This window comes from Rhinopithecus bieti, unplaced genomic scaffold (genome assembly GCF_001698545.2).
Source record: "Rhinopithecus bieti isolate Rb0 unplaced genomic scaffold, ASM169854v2 scaffold_41913, whole genome shotgun sequence".
Lineage (NCBI taxonomy): Eukaryota > Metazoa > Chordata > Mammalia > Primates > Cercopithecidae > Rhinopithecus > Rhinopithecus bieti.
Window position 1 is genome coordinate 4,943,226 of NW_016818964.1, and position 18,504 is coordinate 4,961,729.

At 43.9% G+C, this 18,504-nt stretch overlaps 1 protein-coding gene across 1 annotated transcript in view; it reads right to left on the reverse strand.

Moving 5' to 3' along the window:
- Positions 1-11,583: 11,583 nt before the first annotated feature.
- ATG2B (autophagy related 2B) overlaps positions 11,584-18,504 on the reverse strand; it is an 83,015-nt gene continuing 76,094 nt past the window's right edge. The window contains 1 exon segment of the mRNA XM_017857928.1: positions 11,584-16,324. Coding sequence (XP_017713417.1) covers positions 16,094-16,324 — 231 coding nt within the window. The 3' untranslated portion in view covers positions 11,584-16,093.

Consider the following 18,504-nt stretch of genomic DNA (forward strand, 5'->3'; position numbering starts at 1 on the left):
CCTCCAAATCCCAGCCTTGGGGAAACTCCCTGATGTCGCAATGACCGCAAGCAGGCTCTTGTTCTCCGGAGATGAGTCACAAGTTTGACGAGGAGCAGATCGGAAGCAGCCCTGGGAAGTGTTCCTCCCCAACCTTCCTCCCACCACAGCTCCCAGGAGCCTGGGCATCCAACCAGGGCTGATCCAAGCCCTTGACTCCGGCTGAGCTCCGCTCTGGCCTCTGTGCACCTTCAGCTCCTTCCTGCCATTCTCTTTCCCTGTGCCCAGCCCCTTTCTCCAGACCCCCTTGATTCCCTCTCAGCACCCTCATGCGTCCCCGGATCCCCCGAGCTCAGGCCCCTGCCAAAGAAGGGCCTCACCGCGGGGCTGCCCAGTGCACAGTGCAGCCGGTAAGAGGCCCAGGGCTCAGAGTCACGCAGGCCAGTGTTCCAGTCCTCTCTCCACCACCGCATGAGCCTGGCCGACCGCAGAAACTCGGCATCCCATCTGTCAAATGGGAATGGGGAGAGCAGTGCCTCACTGTGTTGTTGTGAAAATTAAATGACCCAAAGGACTGCCTTATTCCCTTTTTGGAAAGAGGAAATGAGCAAAGAAAGGGAAGGAAAGGCGAGAAAGGACAAGGTGAAGATCGAAGGCGTGTGGGAGACACCAGGACAGGGCCCGCCCCAGCAAACACCAACAACCACTTTCTCCTATGAGCAGAAGAGGCTTTAACTATGACTGAAATGAGTGCATGTCAAAGCAGTCTGAATAAAATCCCAAAAATGGTGTCCGTGTCACTCTCCTGGTTGTGATATGGCACCATCCTTGTGTAAGATGTTACCATTGGGAGAAACTGAGTAAAGAGTAATGGGGCCAGCCACAGTGGCTCATGCCTATAATCCCAGCACTTTGGGAGGTCGAGACGGGCAGATCACATGAGCCCAGGAGTTCAAGACCAGCCTGGGCAACACGGTGAGACCCTGTCTCTAGTAAAAATACGAAAATTAGCCAGGCATGGTGGTGCACACCTGTAGTCCCAGCTACTCGGGAGACTGGCGGGAGAATCAGTTGAGCCTGGGGTTCGAGGCTGCAGTGAGCCATGATCGTGCCATTGCACACCAACCTGGGCAACCAAGTGAGATCCTGTCTCAGAAAAAAAAAAAGAATGAGTACAAGGCATCTTTCTTATCACTGTATGCAAACCCACTAAAAACCTTAAAAAGAATGCGTAATTAAGTTATACCCACTCTGCCTTACAGATGAGGAAACCAAGGTCCAGAGACAAGCAGACTTGCCCAAGGTCACCGAGTAAGCAGGGCTCCTGATGAAGGGCTCTGTTCAGACCCAGGATGCCTGCTGGGCCCTTGTGACAGGTCTCAGTCTCAGGCTGAGGTCAGAGAAGAGGCCTGAGTGCCAGGGATCCCATTTGAGTGGCCCTGATGGTGGCAGAGACTCCCTATGGCCGGGGTTGTGTTTAAGGCAGTAAACAGGAAGCCAAGCCTACTTTCCAGGAGCTTCAGGGGACAGAAAACTATCAGAAAGGATTAGTTGGGACCCAGCAAGTATGACAGCAAGACATTTCAGGGCTTCAGTCAACAAGGGGCTTGGTGTACTGTAGCTGGCAAAATAGCTGCCAGCTCTCAGCTGCATTAAAATGAGTATAGCCTCTAAAATGAGGGAGGTGATATTCCATGAATTTAGCACTGGACAGGGTCCATTTGGAGTATTGTGTCCAGTTCTTGGCTGATTCCAAAGACAGGGATCAGACTGGTGAGAGGACACAACAGCACACCCTCCAGACACACAGCAGCAGAGGGCTTACCACAGAAGATAAGACTTATGCAGAGAGAGGAACAAATGCACTTAGTGTTACCCCAAAGGGACCAAAGAGAAAAAAATTCCTGAAAAACACATTCTGTCTTAATTTAAGGAAGGGCTCTTTGACAGGCAGAGCTGTCCCATGATAGAAATGATGGCCTTCAATTACATGGCTTCCTGGTCTCTGGAGGAGCCCAGCAGAGCTGCAGGATCTCTTGGCAGAAGCCTGCAAAAGAATCCAGGAAACATCTACTGCACACTCACCCTTGAGGAGCTCACTGCATATAAGGGAGACAGAAAAGAAAAGAGATCATTCCTCAGTGTTAGATGTCTCGTCATGAGGTGATGAAGTCTGCTGCAAGGAGTTCCAGAAGGAAAGGGGGTTCCCTGAGCTGGATCTTAAAGTTAAGTAGGACAATGAGAGTGTTGGCCACCTGCAACCTTTCCCTCACCCAAGTTCTCAGTCAACAAAATCAAGGGCTGGAAGATGTATGCCAATCCCAAGGAGTGACTGTTGCCCTCTAGGCCAAGTGAGTCAGTGAAGACTGAACAAGGAAGTGGCATGTTTGGAACTGCATTACAGAGAGATCACTTTCACTAGAATATGGATGATGGCTTGCACAGTGTATCAGTTATCTATGCCGCATAACAAACGACCCCCACACTTAGTGGTTTAAAATAACCACCTCAACTCATAATTCTGTAATCGGCCATTTGGGTTGGGTTCAGCCGAGTGGTTCTTCTACTGGTCTTGGCTGGGCTTACTCATGAATCTGTGATCAGCAGCCAGGCAGCTAGTCACTCTGCTTCTGGAGAATGGGCAGGAGGCTGCAGCAAGCACAAGGTCAACATCAGATGGAATTAAAGCCCACTGATGGGGCCGAGAGAGGCTCACACCTGTAATCCAAGCACTTTGGGAGGCCAAGGCAGGTGGATCACTGGTCAGGAGTTCAAGACCAGCCTGGTCAACATGGTAAAACCCCATCTCTACTAAAAATACAAAAATTAGCTGGCCATGGTGGTGCACACCTGTAGTCCCAGCTACTCAGGAGGCTGAGGCAGGAGCATGGCTTGAATCTGGGAGGTGGAGGTTGCAGTGAGCTGAGCTCGCACCACTGCACTCCAGCCTGGGCAACAGAGCAAGACTCCGTCTCAAAAAAAAAAAAAAAAAAAAACACTAATGGGTTAGGTGAAATGATGGCAGACTAGGGAGTACCCCAATCCTGACCTCCACAATCTAAGACAGAATCAAAGCAGCTTCTTCATTCATGGCTTTGTGTGTCCAGCACTTACTGAGTATCCAATACATGGCATGTAAAAGTAAAATATAAAAATCCCACCTTCAGTGAGTTCACAGGACATGAAAAAGCTCATCATGCCCATTTTATAGATGGAAAAACTGAGGCCCAGAATGCTTTGCATTCTGATAGAGCAACTTCATCAGTGTGAGGTCTGGGATCAAGTGCCAGCTCTTCTACTCTGAGTACTGTAGCCACGCATAGTGCTCCCTAGAAAATGGTTCCTGAGCAGCTTGTCTTTAGAATAGAAGTACCATTTGGTCAATGTTGATTTGTGGTTGGGAACTGGTGAAGGGCAGAAAATTCTTCTTCCTCATTCTTCTGTGGGAGGCATTACTACTGCTCACTGAGAATTCCAGTTCTCCTCTTCTTCTGAAAAATAGGAGGTTGAAGGCATTGAACTTCCTCACCCTATAGAGACTAAGAATGGCTTCTTGCTTGCTTTGGCCAATGGAAGCAAAATTGTGTGTCACTTCTAGGCAGAAGAAAATTCAAGATCATAGACCTCCATTCTTTCTCTGCTGTAGAAAAACCTGAAAAGCTATGTTAAGATAGTGATATCATTAAGATCTGGGGACTTCATCAGCCTGAACCTCTGAGTGACTAGGAAAAGCAAAGTTCCCTACCAACCTACATCAAACATGTAGGTGAGGAGAAAACAAACATTTGTTGTTTTAAACCACAGAGAGTCGAGGGTTTTGTTACTGCAGCAGAACTCAGCTCATCCTGTCTGACTCATCAGGTTTTGATGAAGAGGGATTGCTCCCTAAACCCTTGGCTTCTTCCCCACCCCTGACTCCTCTCCCTGGAAGAGGAGTGACTCCTCTGATTGTCCAGTTTCAAAAAAAAAAAAAAAAAAGAATTGGGCCTGGCCTGTGGAGCTCAGTTCCTTCCTCCATTCTCACTCTTTGGGAAGTGCCTGACTGCAGATTGGTCTTCTCTTGTCCATAAGGTAAGCATAGAGTTAAAGGCTCTGCCCTAGTGCGGAAGTCATCAGCATTGCCTGGGCCTTCGTAAGTCAGGCCTGATTCTGGGATTCAGCATCAGAAAGTCCATTTTGTAGTCACATGCCTGAGTGATGCCTTCCAACCTAGCCCTTATCAGTAATAAAGAGGAGAGTGCAGGCCCTGTGCCCTGACTCCACCATCTGCCTCTTTAGTGCAGAACTCATGAGGGAAAACAGGAGTGTCTTCACACCCCAGCTCCTATCATCCTGTCCCTCTCTAACTATAGAGGATGCAAATTCCAAATATCTGTTATCCCTTGGAGAAAGCTTATTGGTGAACTTCAAATCTGATTCATGGGAGATTTTTCACAAAATCCTTATAAATATCTTAGTGAGTTCTGATGTAGGGTGCATTAGCCTTATAGATATTTTGGACTCAATAGTTCTTTCTCACAGATGGCTGTCCTGTGCATTATAGGATGTTTAGCCTGCGATGGTGCCTGCTCAACCATTTGGCAGAGCAGAACTAGGTTGTAACGTGGCCCATTGTCTCAAGATACTGTCCAGGTGGGAGAGAGTTTCCTAGCAGGCATACTTGACGTTGTAAATTGACTAATGTCTCTCGAGGCAGTCTCCTGGTGGGAGAGGTGCCAGGCTCTGGAGCTTTTAAGCAAGTACATGGTTAGATAAGCTTGCCCTGTAGTGAGTGTCTGGTGAAGGGAAGGTTATAAATTGCATTTCTAAAGAGCTAAGTAGGAAGTGGGGAACAGGAGATAAGGGGGAAAAAGAAAAGAAGAAAATAATAATTTAAAAATCCAGCTCACTCTCTCTTAGAAAAATGGGGATACTCATTTATAGGACTTCTGCCCATGAAGAATTGGACTTTACGAAATGGAGGGGGGAGGCCGTGGTGCTGGGAAGGAAAGAGTGAGCAAAGGGAGGCTTGGAGGCAGGCGCTGATGGGATGGCAGGGGAGCAGGAGGATCACACGAACAGCAGCTGGAATGATGACATAGCCAACCACGCACAATCAGTCTGAACCATCTCTGGCATGCATTGCACATACAAGTATTTGCTAACATCACTAGAGCAGAATCTCTCTGCAAGTGCAATACGTGGCGTCAACTTCCAACAGGTCGCTATTATTGATTTTGGTGTCATTCCCTGGTGTTTCACAACACGCCCCAGCCAATGCCTTGTGGCTTCTTCCAGTGTGATTTTCCCTTCACTGTCCTACAGCCAACCTTGTGGCAGGGAAAATGTAAGACTGGGAAGGGATGAGAAAGGAAGAATGGGATTCATCCATCATGAACAAAATGCCAACGTTCTTAGAACAATCAGGATCCAATGGGACCAGGGTGATCTTGAGGGAAGCAAATCAAGCATGGAGATGCCATGTCAAATCATGTCTTTATTTAAAATTTTGAGGTTTTGTTCATCATGGATATTTTGCATTAATTTTAATTTTTTAAAAATTTTGCATTATTGTTTGATGACAGATGTGCTCCCACCTTAGACTTTGCGCCCAGGTGAGAGCCTCACTTGCCTCACCCTAATCCCACCTTGAGTGGGAGGGTGGGGGGCTGCATTTCCAGCAGAGAGACCTGGCAGAGAAGCTTCCACAGGCTTCTATTTCACACGCATCTGTAGACACCCCTCAGAGAAGGCCACAGAAGCTCTTTATCTGTATACAAAGCACATTTCTATTCTCTCATGCCCCAAATATGGCTTTATCAATCTGCCGTGAAAGTGCCACCAGGGGCAATTTTCATGTCGAGAGAGGGCCTGGCCTCATGTTTACGGGGAGAAATTAATCATGGAATAACGTGATGTTTTTCTTTTTAATCTATGCAGTGTCCTTGACTAAGAGGAAGCTGTCACCGACAAGCCTCGTGAAAGAATTAGGATAGTTAGGATGTTTCCAAATCCTTCCCACGGCGCGTGGGGTCGGAATTTGCACAGGCTCGGGTGCCATGCTTGGGAGGGGGTGATTTCCAAACCAAAGTTCCACTGAGAAGAGAGCGGGCGCCCCCTGCTGGCATCAAGGGCAGACTGCTCTTTCCCCAGACATGATTCTGCACACACTTTCTTTCAAAGCAAGCCCTTACATGGGGTCACTACAGATCCATTCCAAAGAGAAACAGAACACAGAAACAGGACGAGGCAACGATGCCTCTTGAAGGGTGTTGTTTAAAGATATCTTCAAAAAAAATTTAAAAAGATAATAAACCTGTTTTGTGGGCATGTCAATAAATACAACTTCTATGGGAAGGCAGTTGACAATAGCTACCCAAATTTCAAATGGTGTCCCATAGACACAGTGTTACCCTTATAGTGATTTATCCATCAGATATACTTATCAGAAATGGAGAAGCAGCAAAGTTAAGTGGCTCAAGGTGAACCTTTAGGGCGGAGATTTGGCTGAAATTCCAGTTCATTGGCACCAAAGAAAATGGAAACAAAGCCTGGGCCATGTGAAGATTGCTTTCCAAATGGAACCAGGTATGGACAATGAAGAAGAAATTAAAACGGAATCTGGTGTGAAGAAATAGTTAAGTCCTGAAACAGTGGGAGTTGAAGGGGCCAAATACAACTAAAGTTTCACTTTAGTGTACTTTAAACTGAAATGGAGGCGTGAGGGAAACTGTATTTGGCCTTTGAAGTGTTCATTATTAATGGAAGGAGGATTTCTGTCTACAGCATTAGAACATTGATACTGTATTGAAAATAGCATAGATGTTGGCATTTTTTCACTCATCTTTTACTAAATGTTAAACAGTTTATGGAGGGATTGCCTTGAAGTCTCCATCACTGAAAATAACTGGGCCACATCTGGGCTGACACAATGTTCACTTTAGAGTTCTGGAAGTCAAGTGAATACTTTGCACTGAGCAGTTGCGTTTTCCTCTATACCTCAGTGGAATCCAAATTTGAAAGAATGGTTCGTCCTCTTCTGGTAGGCTTAGAAATTCTTACTGTAAGGATGCAGTAGTGTTCATTTTTCTCAGTTATTCCAAATCCCAAAAAAACTTGGCCTCCAACACCCTTTTGAAATTTATTTTATTTATTTATTTTGTATCTCTAAGAGCAAATTTCCTTGTAAGTAGGCAATTCTAAATATCAGGCTAAAAAGGAGCTGGCTCCCCCACCTACCCCGATGCCACCCCAGATCTGTGTTAAATGCCGGGGAAGCAGAAGTCCAGACGCCCAGAAACAGGAGGAGACCAGGTGGTGTCTTCAAAACCAGGAATTCCAACTCTCACACTGCTCTCAGTGGTGTATGTTCCTTTCCTCAGCATTGTGAACTGCCACTCAAATCTCTTGGGGAGCAAAGCAAATTGATTTACATTTGTAAGGAACAAATGGCTGGGATGATTAACTGTGTTTCGTCTCTTGCATATTAGAGTTTGACATCTTTCTTTTTTTTGCCTTTTCCATGGTGTGGAGAGTTTGATGTCTTCTCACTGGATTCTGAGCTCCCTGGGAGCAAGGACCATCTCTTTCCTCTCTAGCACAGGCATTTGTACACAGTAGGCATTCAAAAAACAGTAACAATATCTAAGTCTTACATCACATTTACCGTGTGCCAGAGAGAAACTGTTCAAAGCACTAGAATCCTCCTACCAATTGTATTATTATTTCATACAGAAGGGAATTGAAGCACAGAGAGGTTAAGCAATTTCCCCAAGGCCACACAGATCAGAAGTAATGGAGCCTGAGTTCGGCCCCAAGTAGCCTAACTCTAACGTCTACACTCTTAGCCACTGCGTCATGGTTCCCAAACTTGTCTACATGTTAGTCCCCTGGGGAGCTTTAAAAATACGCCCTAGGGATTGGGATTTAGCTGGACTTGGGTGTGGCCTGCGCTTTGGCGTTTTTGAGAGATCCCCTGGTTCTCAGGTGCAGACAAGTGCTGAGACCTGGTGCATTACACTGCCCTGCCCCATTCACCAGCAGATGTTTGCTGAATGGGATTTGCTCTGTGTGGAACTGCTTTCAGGGATATAAACAAGCCCAGGGGAAAAAAATCCTAACTCTGGCAACAGCAAATTATCTTCGAGTGCAGCAGAATGTTATTCCAATAGAGCATGTAAGCACATGGATCTGCAGTCAGATTTCCTGCATTCAGAGTCTAAATGGGCTGGTTATGATCTGCAGGTAGCAGTCAGGCCAGGTGCTCACCAACCTCACTTTCATTCCTTCCTGGGTACACAGGTAGACTCCATTACCTGTGTTTCCTGTTGGTTGTGACCATGTGACAGAATTCTGACCAATGGTGGCATAAGTGATGTTTGCTCCTGTCTCCCTGGCTATGTCCTGGGCATAAAAGGGGTCCTCCTGTCTCTCCTGTGCAGAGATCCCAGCTGGGGATTCTGAGGTTCCAGGGGATGCAGAGCCACAAGATGGAAGGAGCCTGGGCTCCTCCATCACTGCTTGAAGGAGAGCTTTCAGATATTCCAGAATGCCAACTGGACTTTCTGGAAATGAGAAATAAACCTCTCTTTTTGTTAAGCTGCCGAGATTTGGGGATCTAGCTGTCACTAGTGACTCGTATTCCTTAACAAGTACATGGTGTGGCTTGGGACAGGTTACTTAACCTAGCCTTAGTTGTGTCATCTGCAAAATACAAATAATGGTACAAATATGAACAAGGCAAAGTAGATTCACTCTCCTCTTTTCTGCCCCTCTCCACCTTGCCCTCTGCCCAGGACCCTGTGCCTTATGGACTGGGCATGAGTCAGGTTCCACCCATGGGAGGCTCCAGCAGGAGATGGGAGGGCAGGAGAGTGGGGGTGGGGGTCTATCCCTCTGGCTCCTTCCCTCCAACTAGGGTCATAGCTCCAGTCGGGCAGCCCTCTTTCAGCTGTAAGTTCTCGGAATTGCTCCCTTAGTCTTTTCAGGACTGTGGCTGTGCCTGGTGTTCAGTCTCTTGAGAGATGGATGAAGAAGGAGGGGCATTCTAATCCCATTCCCACAAGGAGAGCCACAAAAGGTGAGGAATGGCCATTGGCTCACATGACTTTGAGGCCAAGGCAGGCCCAAAGCTGAAAGTGGATTACAGAAGAGGTACCAAGCCTTCACCTGGCTCAGAGACAGCCACGAGGTGCCTGTGGGCTTCCCTTACCCTGTGCTGCCCACCATGTGCTGAATATTTCCTTCCTAGCATCTGCCTGTCACAGGGAGCAGTCACATCTCTTGCTGAGACCCTGGCTGATACTGAATGTGAATGTTACATACCCTGGCTGATACTGAATGTGAATGTCCCCCTGCCCTGGTGAATGGGGCAGGGCAGTGTAATGCACCGGGTCTCAGAACTTGTCTGCACATGAGAAGAACCAGGGGATCTCTCAAAAATGCCAAAGCGCAGCCCACACCAAAGACCAGCTAAATCCCAATCCCTGGGGTGTATTTTTAAAGGTCCCCAGGGGACTAATGTGCAGACAAGTTTGGGAACCATGACACAGTGGCCAAGAGTGTTGTCGAGTGCCTAGCAGAGGAGTCTCCACATAGGAAATATTCAATCGATGTTGAACTTTTATTTTATATATATTTATATTTTTAAAATTATTACAAGTATTGCTAAAACCAAGAAAACGTGAGCTTACGTTGAATAAAGGACATCCATAAATAGTAATCATGTGATCTTGGGCAAAGAATTTCCCCTCTTCAGGCTTCAGTTTCCTCACCTGCAAACAGGACTAGATGACAGCTCAGGTTCACTCACTCATTCATTCATTCACCATTCGCTGATCCTGACTCTGGGCAAGGCACTGTGCTAGGCCCCAGATCCCTAAGTCCCTTGCCCTCCTGAAGGAAGTCAAACAGGGAAACAGACATGGATCTACAGTATGCGAGGAGTGCTGCAAAGTTTAACAAAGAAAAGGACAGTATGCTATAGTGGGAAAGAGAGAGGAAGGGAGGGTGGCCAGGCTGCCTGGAAGTGGAGCCTCTGGGCTGAGACGGTAGGAGCAGGCAGAGATCCAGACGGAAGCACCCAAGTGGGGGCAGCCATAGTGCTTGTTCTTGCCCCAGGCTGTGCATGGTTTTCCCCAGGAGAGCTCTTAGCGCAGTGATTTCTAACGGGATTTTCGTCATATTTGGCATACTTGGCCACGTCTGGAGACATCTTTGGTTGTCACAACTGGGGGAGGGGAGTTTGTTACTGGTGTCCAGTGGCCAGAGGTCACCGGGGGGTGGGAGGGTGGCAACATCCCCTTCATCCTACAATGCCCAGGCTGGTCCCAAATGTCAAGTGCTGAGGTGGAGAAACCCCACTTTAGCCCCATTCTGAGATTTTGCTTTAATCAGTGTTGACTGTGTCCTGCGGTGCAGCATTTACAGAAAGAAATCTTCCAGGGGGCGCTAACCCCTATTCACGGGCATGCAGAACTGAACCGCTAGGGTGGCTAAGCACAGCCAGAAGAGGGGAGAAGGGCTGGAGATGCTGGGAAGAGATCAAGCACATCATTTTCTTGCTCAAATATTCTAAGAGCCTTTAATCTCAATCTTCTCGCAAAATTCTGTGGTTTCACAATTAGTGAGGAGATTTTGCTAAGTTAGGTAACTGCTCCAAGCTTTTCTTAAAAGAAGTCCTGGGAAGAGCATGAGGTCTGGGAGTCAAACCATGTGATGGTGAGCAAGTTTCTTGACTTCTCTGAACCTGTCTCATCTGGAAAACAGGCACTCTAGTTAAACTGCCTCTGAGCGGGGGCTCAGATACTTGGCACACAGTGAGCACCTCACAATTGTCCCCATCCCTCTCTTCAACAAGAGCCATGTGTGAAGTGTGACTTGTCATTTTTCCCTAATTGTTCAAAGTGGATGTTAGTGACATCTGTCACAACAAAATCTTTTAAAGTAAATTGCCTTTAAAAATAAGTATGTCTGGCTGGGCACAGTGGCTCATGCCTGTAATTCCAGCACTTTGGGAGGCTGAGGTCAAGAGTTCGAGACCAGGCTGAGGTCAGCCTGGCCAACATGGTGAAACCTCGTCTCTATTAAAAATACAAAAAATTAGCTGGGCTTGGTAGCAGGTGCCTGTAATCCCAACTACTCAGGAGGCTGAGGCAAGAGAATCACTTGAACCCAGGAGGCGGAGGCTGCAGTGAGCTGAGATTGCTCCATTGTACTCCAGCCTGGGCAACAAGAGCAAAACTCCATATGAAAAAATAAATAAAATAAAAATAAATATGTCTTTTAAATATTTCCTTCACAAGTAAAAATACTCCTCCAAATAGTTATCAGTTTTGTGAGATCAAACTAGGAGATGTGTTTGCCACCAAGTCCATATTGCAGGGATAGGATAACTAACAGAGGGACCAAAATCCAAAGCGGGGAGGGAAGAACTGTTAAAACTCCATACAGCTCAGCAATCAGTAGCAGACAGACCTGAGATCTGCTATCAGAAACATCGGGGGCATTGGAGAATCATTTCCCAAACACAAGGTCTGACGCATTTGTACATCCCCACCCCAAAACGTGTTTTACACAAGTTCTGGGAACACTTCTTGGTGAAAGACAAGAGTGTTTAAAGCAAAATCCAAAGAGTAAATATTTTAATTTTTTCTTCAAGAGTATTCTTATTTTCATATTATTTAAATAGTCACATTAACATGGTACATTTCCACAAAAATATTTGTACAGCATCAGTATTCTTATTCACATCCGTAATTGCCATAATTAGGAAAAATTAGGAAAGTTAGCAAAGACAGTCAATACACATATGTTCTTTTACTTGTGGTGAGATAAATTCAATGTCTACAATAAGTCAGGATGGATCAACATAAAAGCTGAACTAGACACCCTTACCAAATTTCTCAATGAAAAAGCAAATAGCCCTGGGTGACCAGCAAGTTATACAAACAATGCAAGACAAATCCAACTAGAAATCGGAAGCTGCCATTTCGTATACACAAAATACAAGTGAAACAGCAAAGTAAACATTTTTGTAGAGGGAAGGGCTGCTACCCGGAACATTAGAGATATAACTGAGCCAGCTGAGATGACATTTACAATCTCTTGAAATACAGCAGATGGCACTCTGGTGCTTCCTATGAAGCAACATGCTTGGAATCAAGGGCCCAACAATTGTAGGAAAGCAAAATATACCTCCAACACCTACGTTTACCAAAAACGCTGACATTACAAATTCTAAGTTGTTGAGACTCAAATTTCTCATCCCCAAAGAAGCCTGTTATGGTAGTGTGTTGAATGCTTTTTGTACCTCAGATATGCAGGCACTATAATGGAGGGAAAATACTTCTGAATAAAAAAAATTGGCTGACTTGCAGCTGTGCATATAATGTCTATTCAAGGAGGCAGTGTGCCTACCATGATCCTGAAAATGTTGAGATAAAAATAAGTTGGCATTACAGCACTATTTGTCTTATATGAAAACAGTGACTCTATCTTCCAGTAAACAAGATTTCCTGCAATGAAAAGAAGAAATCTTTTCCTTCATTATCTATAAACTATACAAATAACTTTCCTTTTAACCTAAGACTCAAAATTTATATTTGATTTTATTCTATTTGATATCAAGTTGTATGTCCAGCTGATGCATTTGCAGATACAAAAGAGTATCACTTTGTGTTTGCACAGTCCCTTCCTTTCAAAGAACTTAAAGAACCTGATGGAGAAAAGAACTTGAAGGACATTCTCTCTGAAGTCTTAAGTAGGTCAAAAGTAGTGAAGGAAAACAGAAGGGAAGCGCTCATCAGAGCCCACCATGCCCCATGGTTCTGAGGATGTGGGTGCAAGAACTCTGAAGCAAAGCAAAGCAATCTCTCAGACGCCAAGTCACACAGCTGTTTACACATCAAAAATCTGAGTTAATCTTAAGACAATGATTAGTCAATCCTGAAACCTTTTAGTGTAATTGTGGATTCCTCATTTTAAGTCGCTGCTTTAGAATTCAGCTCCCCTGCTGTCTGCGACCCGGTGGAAGCAGCACACGCTGCCTTTGGACGAGCAGCCTCTGCAGGGACAGACACAGTTGTCTGGACATTTTTTGGAACTGAACAAAGACACTATACACTAAACCTACAGAACATTGTTTATAAAGGAGATGGTTAAAAAGTAATGCCCTACAAGCCAGAAATGTTTCAATCAGCTTGAAAAGTGACATACAACAGGAGCAGGAAACACTGGTTTTTAGTATGTTGCCATCTTAGGCACACTGCTACTTGGAAAGATTTTTTAAGTGAACTTTGCCTTATAAAAATATTGATAAATATATGTACTTGAGAATCCAAATTGTACCCAAATTTCATGAAAGTGAAAGTCTATTGCTATGACATCTAGAAGAAACAGAGTTATCCAAAGGGCAATGTTCAGTGGCGGGCAGACAGGAAGGAAAAATGGGGGGTTCCAAGTTAGCTCCATTCAAGAGGAAGACATGGCTGTGGCCTCAGCTGCCTCTCTACTCATGATGTAAGGTGGTCTTAACGTGTCAGAACATTGTAGGGTCCTGCAACTTGCTGACAGATCTCGATGGAGCTGCTTATGGAACTCCATGGCGGGGGGGCAACTGTAAGGACTCAATGTATCACTGGTGGACACGCGCGATCTACTCTCATCAGAGAAGCATGACACCAAACCCAACCACGCAGGCACAGTGGCAGTTCAGAAAAGTATTGCTCTGAGATCTGAGATCTAAGGTGGCCCCTGGCTGCTCCGTGTGTGATGTCACCCGAGAGAGGACTCTCACTGCACAAGGCCCAGTGGTCTGAGGTTCTGTACAAAGCATGACGCCACATGCAATCATTCTCACACGCACACATGGACTAATCATCCAAAACCCCACCTTGGGCTTTGTCGTAAAAAACCCTCTGTTTACCAGGAGGGATGCTGAGGCTTACAGGGATCAGGCGTACTGGACAAGTCATCGTTTGGTAAGCTGCAGATGTGGCAAACCACGGATTTTAGCCACACTCTTTCTGCTGTGTCATCATAACACAAAAGTTTCAAAAGACACTTGTAAAAAAGAAAAAACTTAAGGACATTTAATAATGTAGAAGTGTTCAGATATAGATAAACATCTTTCCAGAATCTCAGGTAAATAACATCTTGGCTGAACTGACAATGAATCTTTTTGAGACACAATGTTTCTGTTCCCAAAATGATTATATCAACAGCAAGCGCAGGAGGGCAGAACAAAGAAAGAACCATAGAGGTTACATTATGAAGATATATGTTTAAATGAGATTTGTAAACTTAATTTGTTTGCAACTCAGGGTGCAAAGAAGAGAATAATTATTTGTCTCTATACTTTAGTTAACTGAACTTAAGTATAAATACGGAAAGTATATTTAAAAGTTAGAGAGATTTTACAATTTTAAGTTTGATCAAGTGTTTTCCAGTTTGACTAATCATAACTGGGTTAACATACATAGCAAGCTTCCTTATTAAGGGCAAATGGAGAATGCTGGCGTCAGAACGCACCCCACAGCCAGAGGCGCCTTCCCGGTAACACAGCACGCCTTCCTGTTAGTGTGTCGCCAGGACCAGGCTCTACCCAGAACTGAATAGCAGATGGTCCCACAATGCTTAAACAGGTGATTACACTGTTGTCTTTTAAGTTTTTTTGGCAGTAAAATGAAACTAAAATTAAAAGCTATATAACCCCATTTTTACAAATTCTAAACATTTTGATTTTTGGTTTACATTGCTTTCCTGCTTAGAAAATTTAGAGAATGAAATCGACTTAACTTCATTTTCCAAGTCCCAAATTGACATGCAGTTCTGAAATAGAAATTCAATGATATTCCCCCAACTTTAGAAAACAGGAAGTCACGTCATGCAACTTTAAACAGTGGATATGCACAAAGTTCCACCTTTTCTTTCTGCTGGATCAATCTAAAGTCAGGAATTGAGAACAATTTCCCTCTTACTCCTAGGTAATGATTTACCTGACACTAAGCAAAATCAATTTTGAGAAACTGTTCCCAATTATCTTGTGGTAAATCATGGTACTGCACCTATGAATATGCTCTAAGAAAAGCAAAATATTCATGGAAGCATAAAACAATATTGCCTTTAAATAAAAATGCTTTATTCACTCCTGACAGGTTATCAAAATGTACGCTGTTAACCAAGTAAAGATGGTATGCTGAAATAGTTAACCGGGGCATATTTGAAGAATTTTTGTTTACTTTCAAAAGAGGAAAAATCACTTCCAATCTCCTCTTCCACACATTCCTAACAAGCTTGCACTACAGCTGCTTAAAACTGAAAATATAAACAATTACATGGGCCCCACTTCATTATAGAATGCATATTTTCCCGTACTCTTAAAGGAAGCTATTACATTTAAGTTACTTTCCTTTGCCAAAAACTTTCAGACAAGTTTACTGCTCTTTGTATTTTGTGTAACTTCGTAAATTATACAAGAAATACAGCACACAACTTGAATTAATCGAAACACACACACACACACACACACACGATAAAGTGCAACACAACAGAACACGTCTGCAACATCCACCTTCTCAAACCCCCACAGAAGGATTTTTGGAGTAAATGGAAATAATGTTGTTCTCAAGTGCATGAACACTAAATTCAACAGAATAGGTTATTTTCCACACTGATATTTATATTAAAAATCCTATTTGCTTTGCTTCCCCTGTGGCTTCTGTCTCTCATTTTCAATTAAAGTTTTGAAGCTGTGATTCTTTTGAAACCTTAAGAAAACTCACTCCACAGAGCTACACAAAGAGTGTCTTAGAAGGTGGCTTCCAATGATCTCTCGTCGGTAACAAGGAGAATTACAGTCATTTAACAAAAGTGAGCCTTCCACTAACTTGGCAGCAAATGCTTTAAGGAACTTTGACACCAGCCACCAAACATTTCTATAGGCAAGTATCAACTAGCCCTAAATGTCAGAAGTTTTTGGTTGCATGTTGTTTTGACATTAAATTATTTAACTAAAAAATGCTTTTGTTCCTGAGATGAGCATAATAAAATTAAACAAGCTTCTTCTGAAGCTGCCTTCGGGACGCTGAGCTCCTGGTTCCACTCTCCTTATCTTCACGCTATCAGTTCCGAGCCATCAGTCATCCCCGTGGCGCCATTTCTGTGACTCGTCTTGCCGGACATCTGGCCTAATTTGGTTTCTCATGCCACCCAGCACGTTTGACGTTGCTTCTGTGGCAACAATCAGAGGTTTCACCACTGCCGGAGGGATCTGGCGCAGAACCTCGCCTACGGCACCAGTCACCCCTCTGCTCTCGTGTTCTCGAGCCGCAGTTTCATAAATGGTCTGAGCCGTGTCTGTGATTCCCTGCATAGAGGTGGGAGGGAAGAGAGAGGAGGGCAGTGAACAAACTCTGGTCGGAAAACTCTCCAAGCTATCCTGCAGTACACACTTTTAAAGCAGGTAATCAACATTATGTTTGTAATCAGACAAAAAAAAAAAAAAAACTGCCATGCTTTTGATAACCCAGGATTATTTTAATGACAGACTTCTAACTATAAGGAAAAGAGGCAATTATGATTTAGTATTTTATTGTGACACTAGTGTGTGGAAAATGTAGGTAAACTAAAATTTCGCATTGGGAAGACAGAAATACGGGCTTTGCTGGTACTATTAATCACTCCAGTTAAACTTGGCAAACAAAGCTTCTTGAATACACTTACCAAAGAAATATGGTGATAGTTCCCTTTGATTCAACATAAAAACACCTAATTCTATTAAGCCCTGGGAAATTACTTAATTTGTTTTAAATTACTGGCTATGTATTAGGAAAAAAAAATGCAAAATTCAATTACGATAAAAAGCTAAATAGAACATTTTATTGGATTAGCAAATTCTGAGAACAAAAAGCAGGAATATGTTTAATAATTCTCAACAAAACTTCAACAGCATTTTCCATCTTTCTCACAACATATAACAATAAAATAATGATGATTGCTAAGCTTTCTTTTTGTTAACTCAGTCTCTATGCTAATAATGACTGCTAAGCTTTGAAGCTGAATATACAAACATGTAGGTCAAACCAATGTGGTAAAACTTCATGTGCCTTCTGAATCTTTATCATTTAGCTAACTCAGAAATCCCTAGGGAACTCAAAGCAACATTCCATTATTATTATTATTACATTATTATTATTATATTATTGTGACAGCTTCAGTGATGGGGACAGCATAAAGGAATTTTGAATTCTCCAGGGAAATCAAGGACCTTGTCCTAACCCAGAATCTAGCCATCATTTTGGCAAGTTAACAAAATGTACCTACCCAGTACATCTGGCAAAAACATGTAATACCACAGAGCAAAAAAAAAAAAAAGATGTCTAGAAGGCCAGGTGCGGTGGCTCACGCCTATAATCCCAGCAATTTGGGAGGCTGAGGCAGGTGATCACGAGGTCAGGAGATCGAGGCCATCCTGGCTAACACACGTTGAAACCGTGTCTCTACTAAAAATACACAAAACTAGCTGGGCGTGGTGGTGGGTGCCTGCAGTCCCAGCTACTTGGGAGGCAGAGGCAGGAGAATGGTGTGAACTCAGGAGGCGGAGCTTGCAGAGAGCCAAGATCACGCCACTGCACTCCCGCCTGGGTGATAGAGCGAGACTCCATCTCAAAAAAAAAAAAAAAAAGTCCAGAAAAACTCAAAGAAATAATAAGTACTACCTTAAAACCTATCTAGAGAATAGCCAATGAGAAACCATGAGCACAACAAAAAGAATGTTTACAAATTATACATTTCACTGCACCATCTCCCTCCCCTCTCCACCAGCTCTCCTCCCTATGCCACCCGAGATAAACAGGAGTAGATGAGTACAGTACGAGGCTGACCACCAATATGTTTGCAGACAACAGAAGTAAATTCCAGTCTCAGCCCTATTAGTTAGCTGTGTGACCAGTCATTTAAACAGGAAATTAAAATGTTGCCTTCCTCCTATAGTGATTGTTAGAATAATTCATCTCAAGAGCTTGACAGTTTGGAAGACAGTAAGTGTTCAATAAATAATTCCTGCTACCACCCTCATAAGTGCCTGACTACCACCAAATAAAACGACGGAAGTAGGAGTTGACACATTTTTTCTGTAAGGTCCACATAGAAGGTATTTGTGGACCATGGTCTCTGTTACTTATTTTTTGTTTTGTTTTACAATCCTTTAAAATTATAAACACCATTATTACTAGCTCAAAGGCCCATACAAAAGAGGCATGGCCAGGTCTGCCCTGCAGCCTAGTCTGCCGACGTCTGATCTAAAAGATGAGCCTATCTATGACACACAAATGGCATTTTCTCTTCATCTTTGACTTACTGACATCTAAAATGGAAAAGAAATACCAATCGCCACTTAGGAACTTTTTTTTTTAAACTTTAATAGAGAATCCAGAGTAAGTCCAAACAAGCACATCCTACCATCTCAATCCACACTTACTAATCTCACCCTCCCTTCCCTCATTCTTCCTAGTGACAGCTTAGAGAAAGAGAACTACACTTTAAACC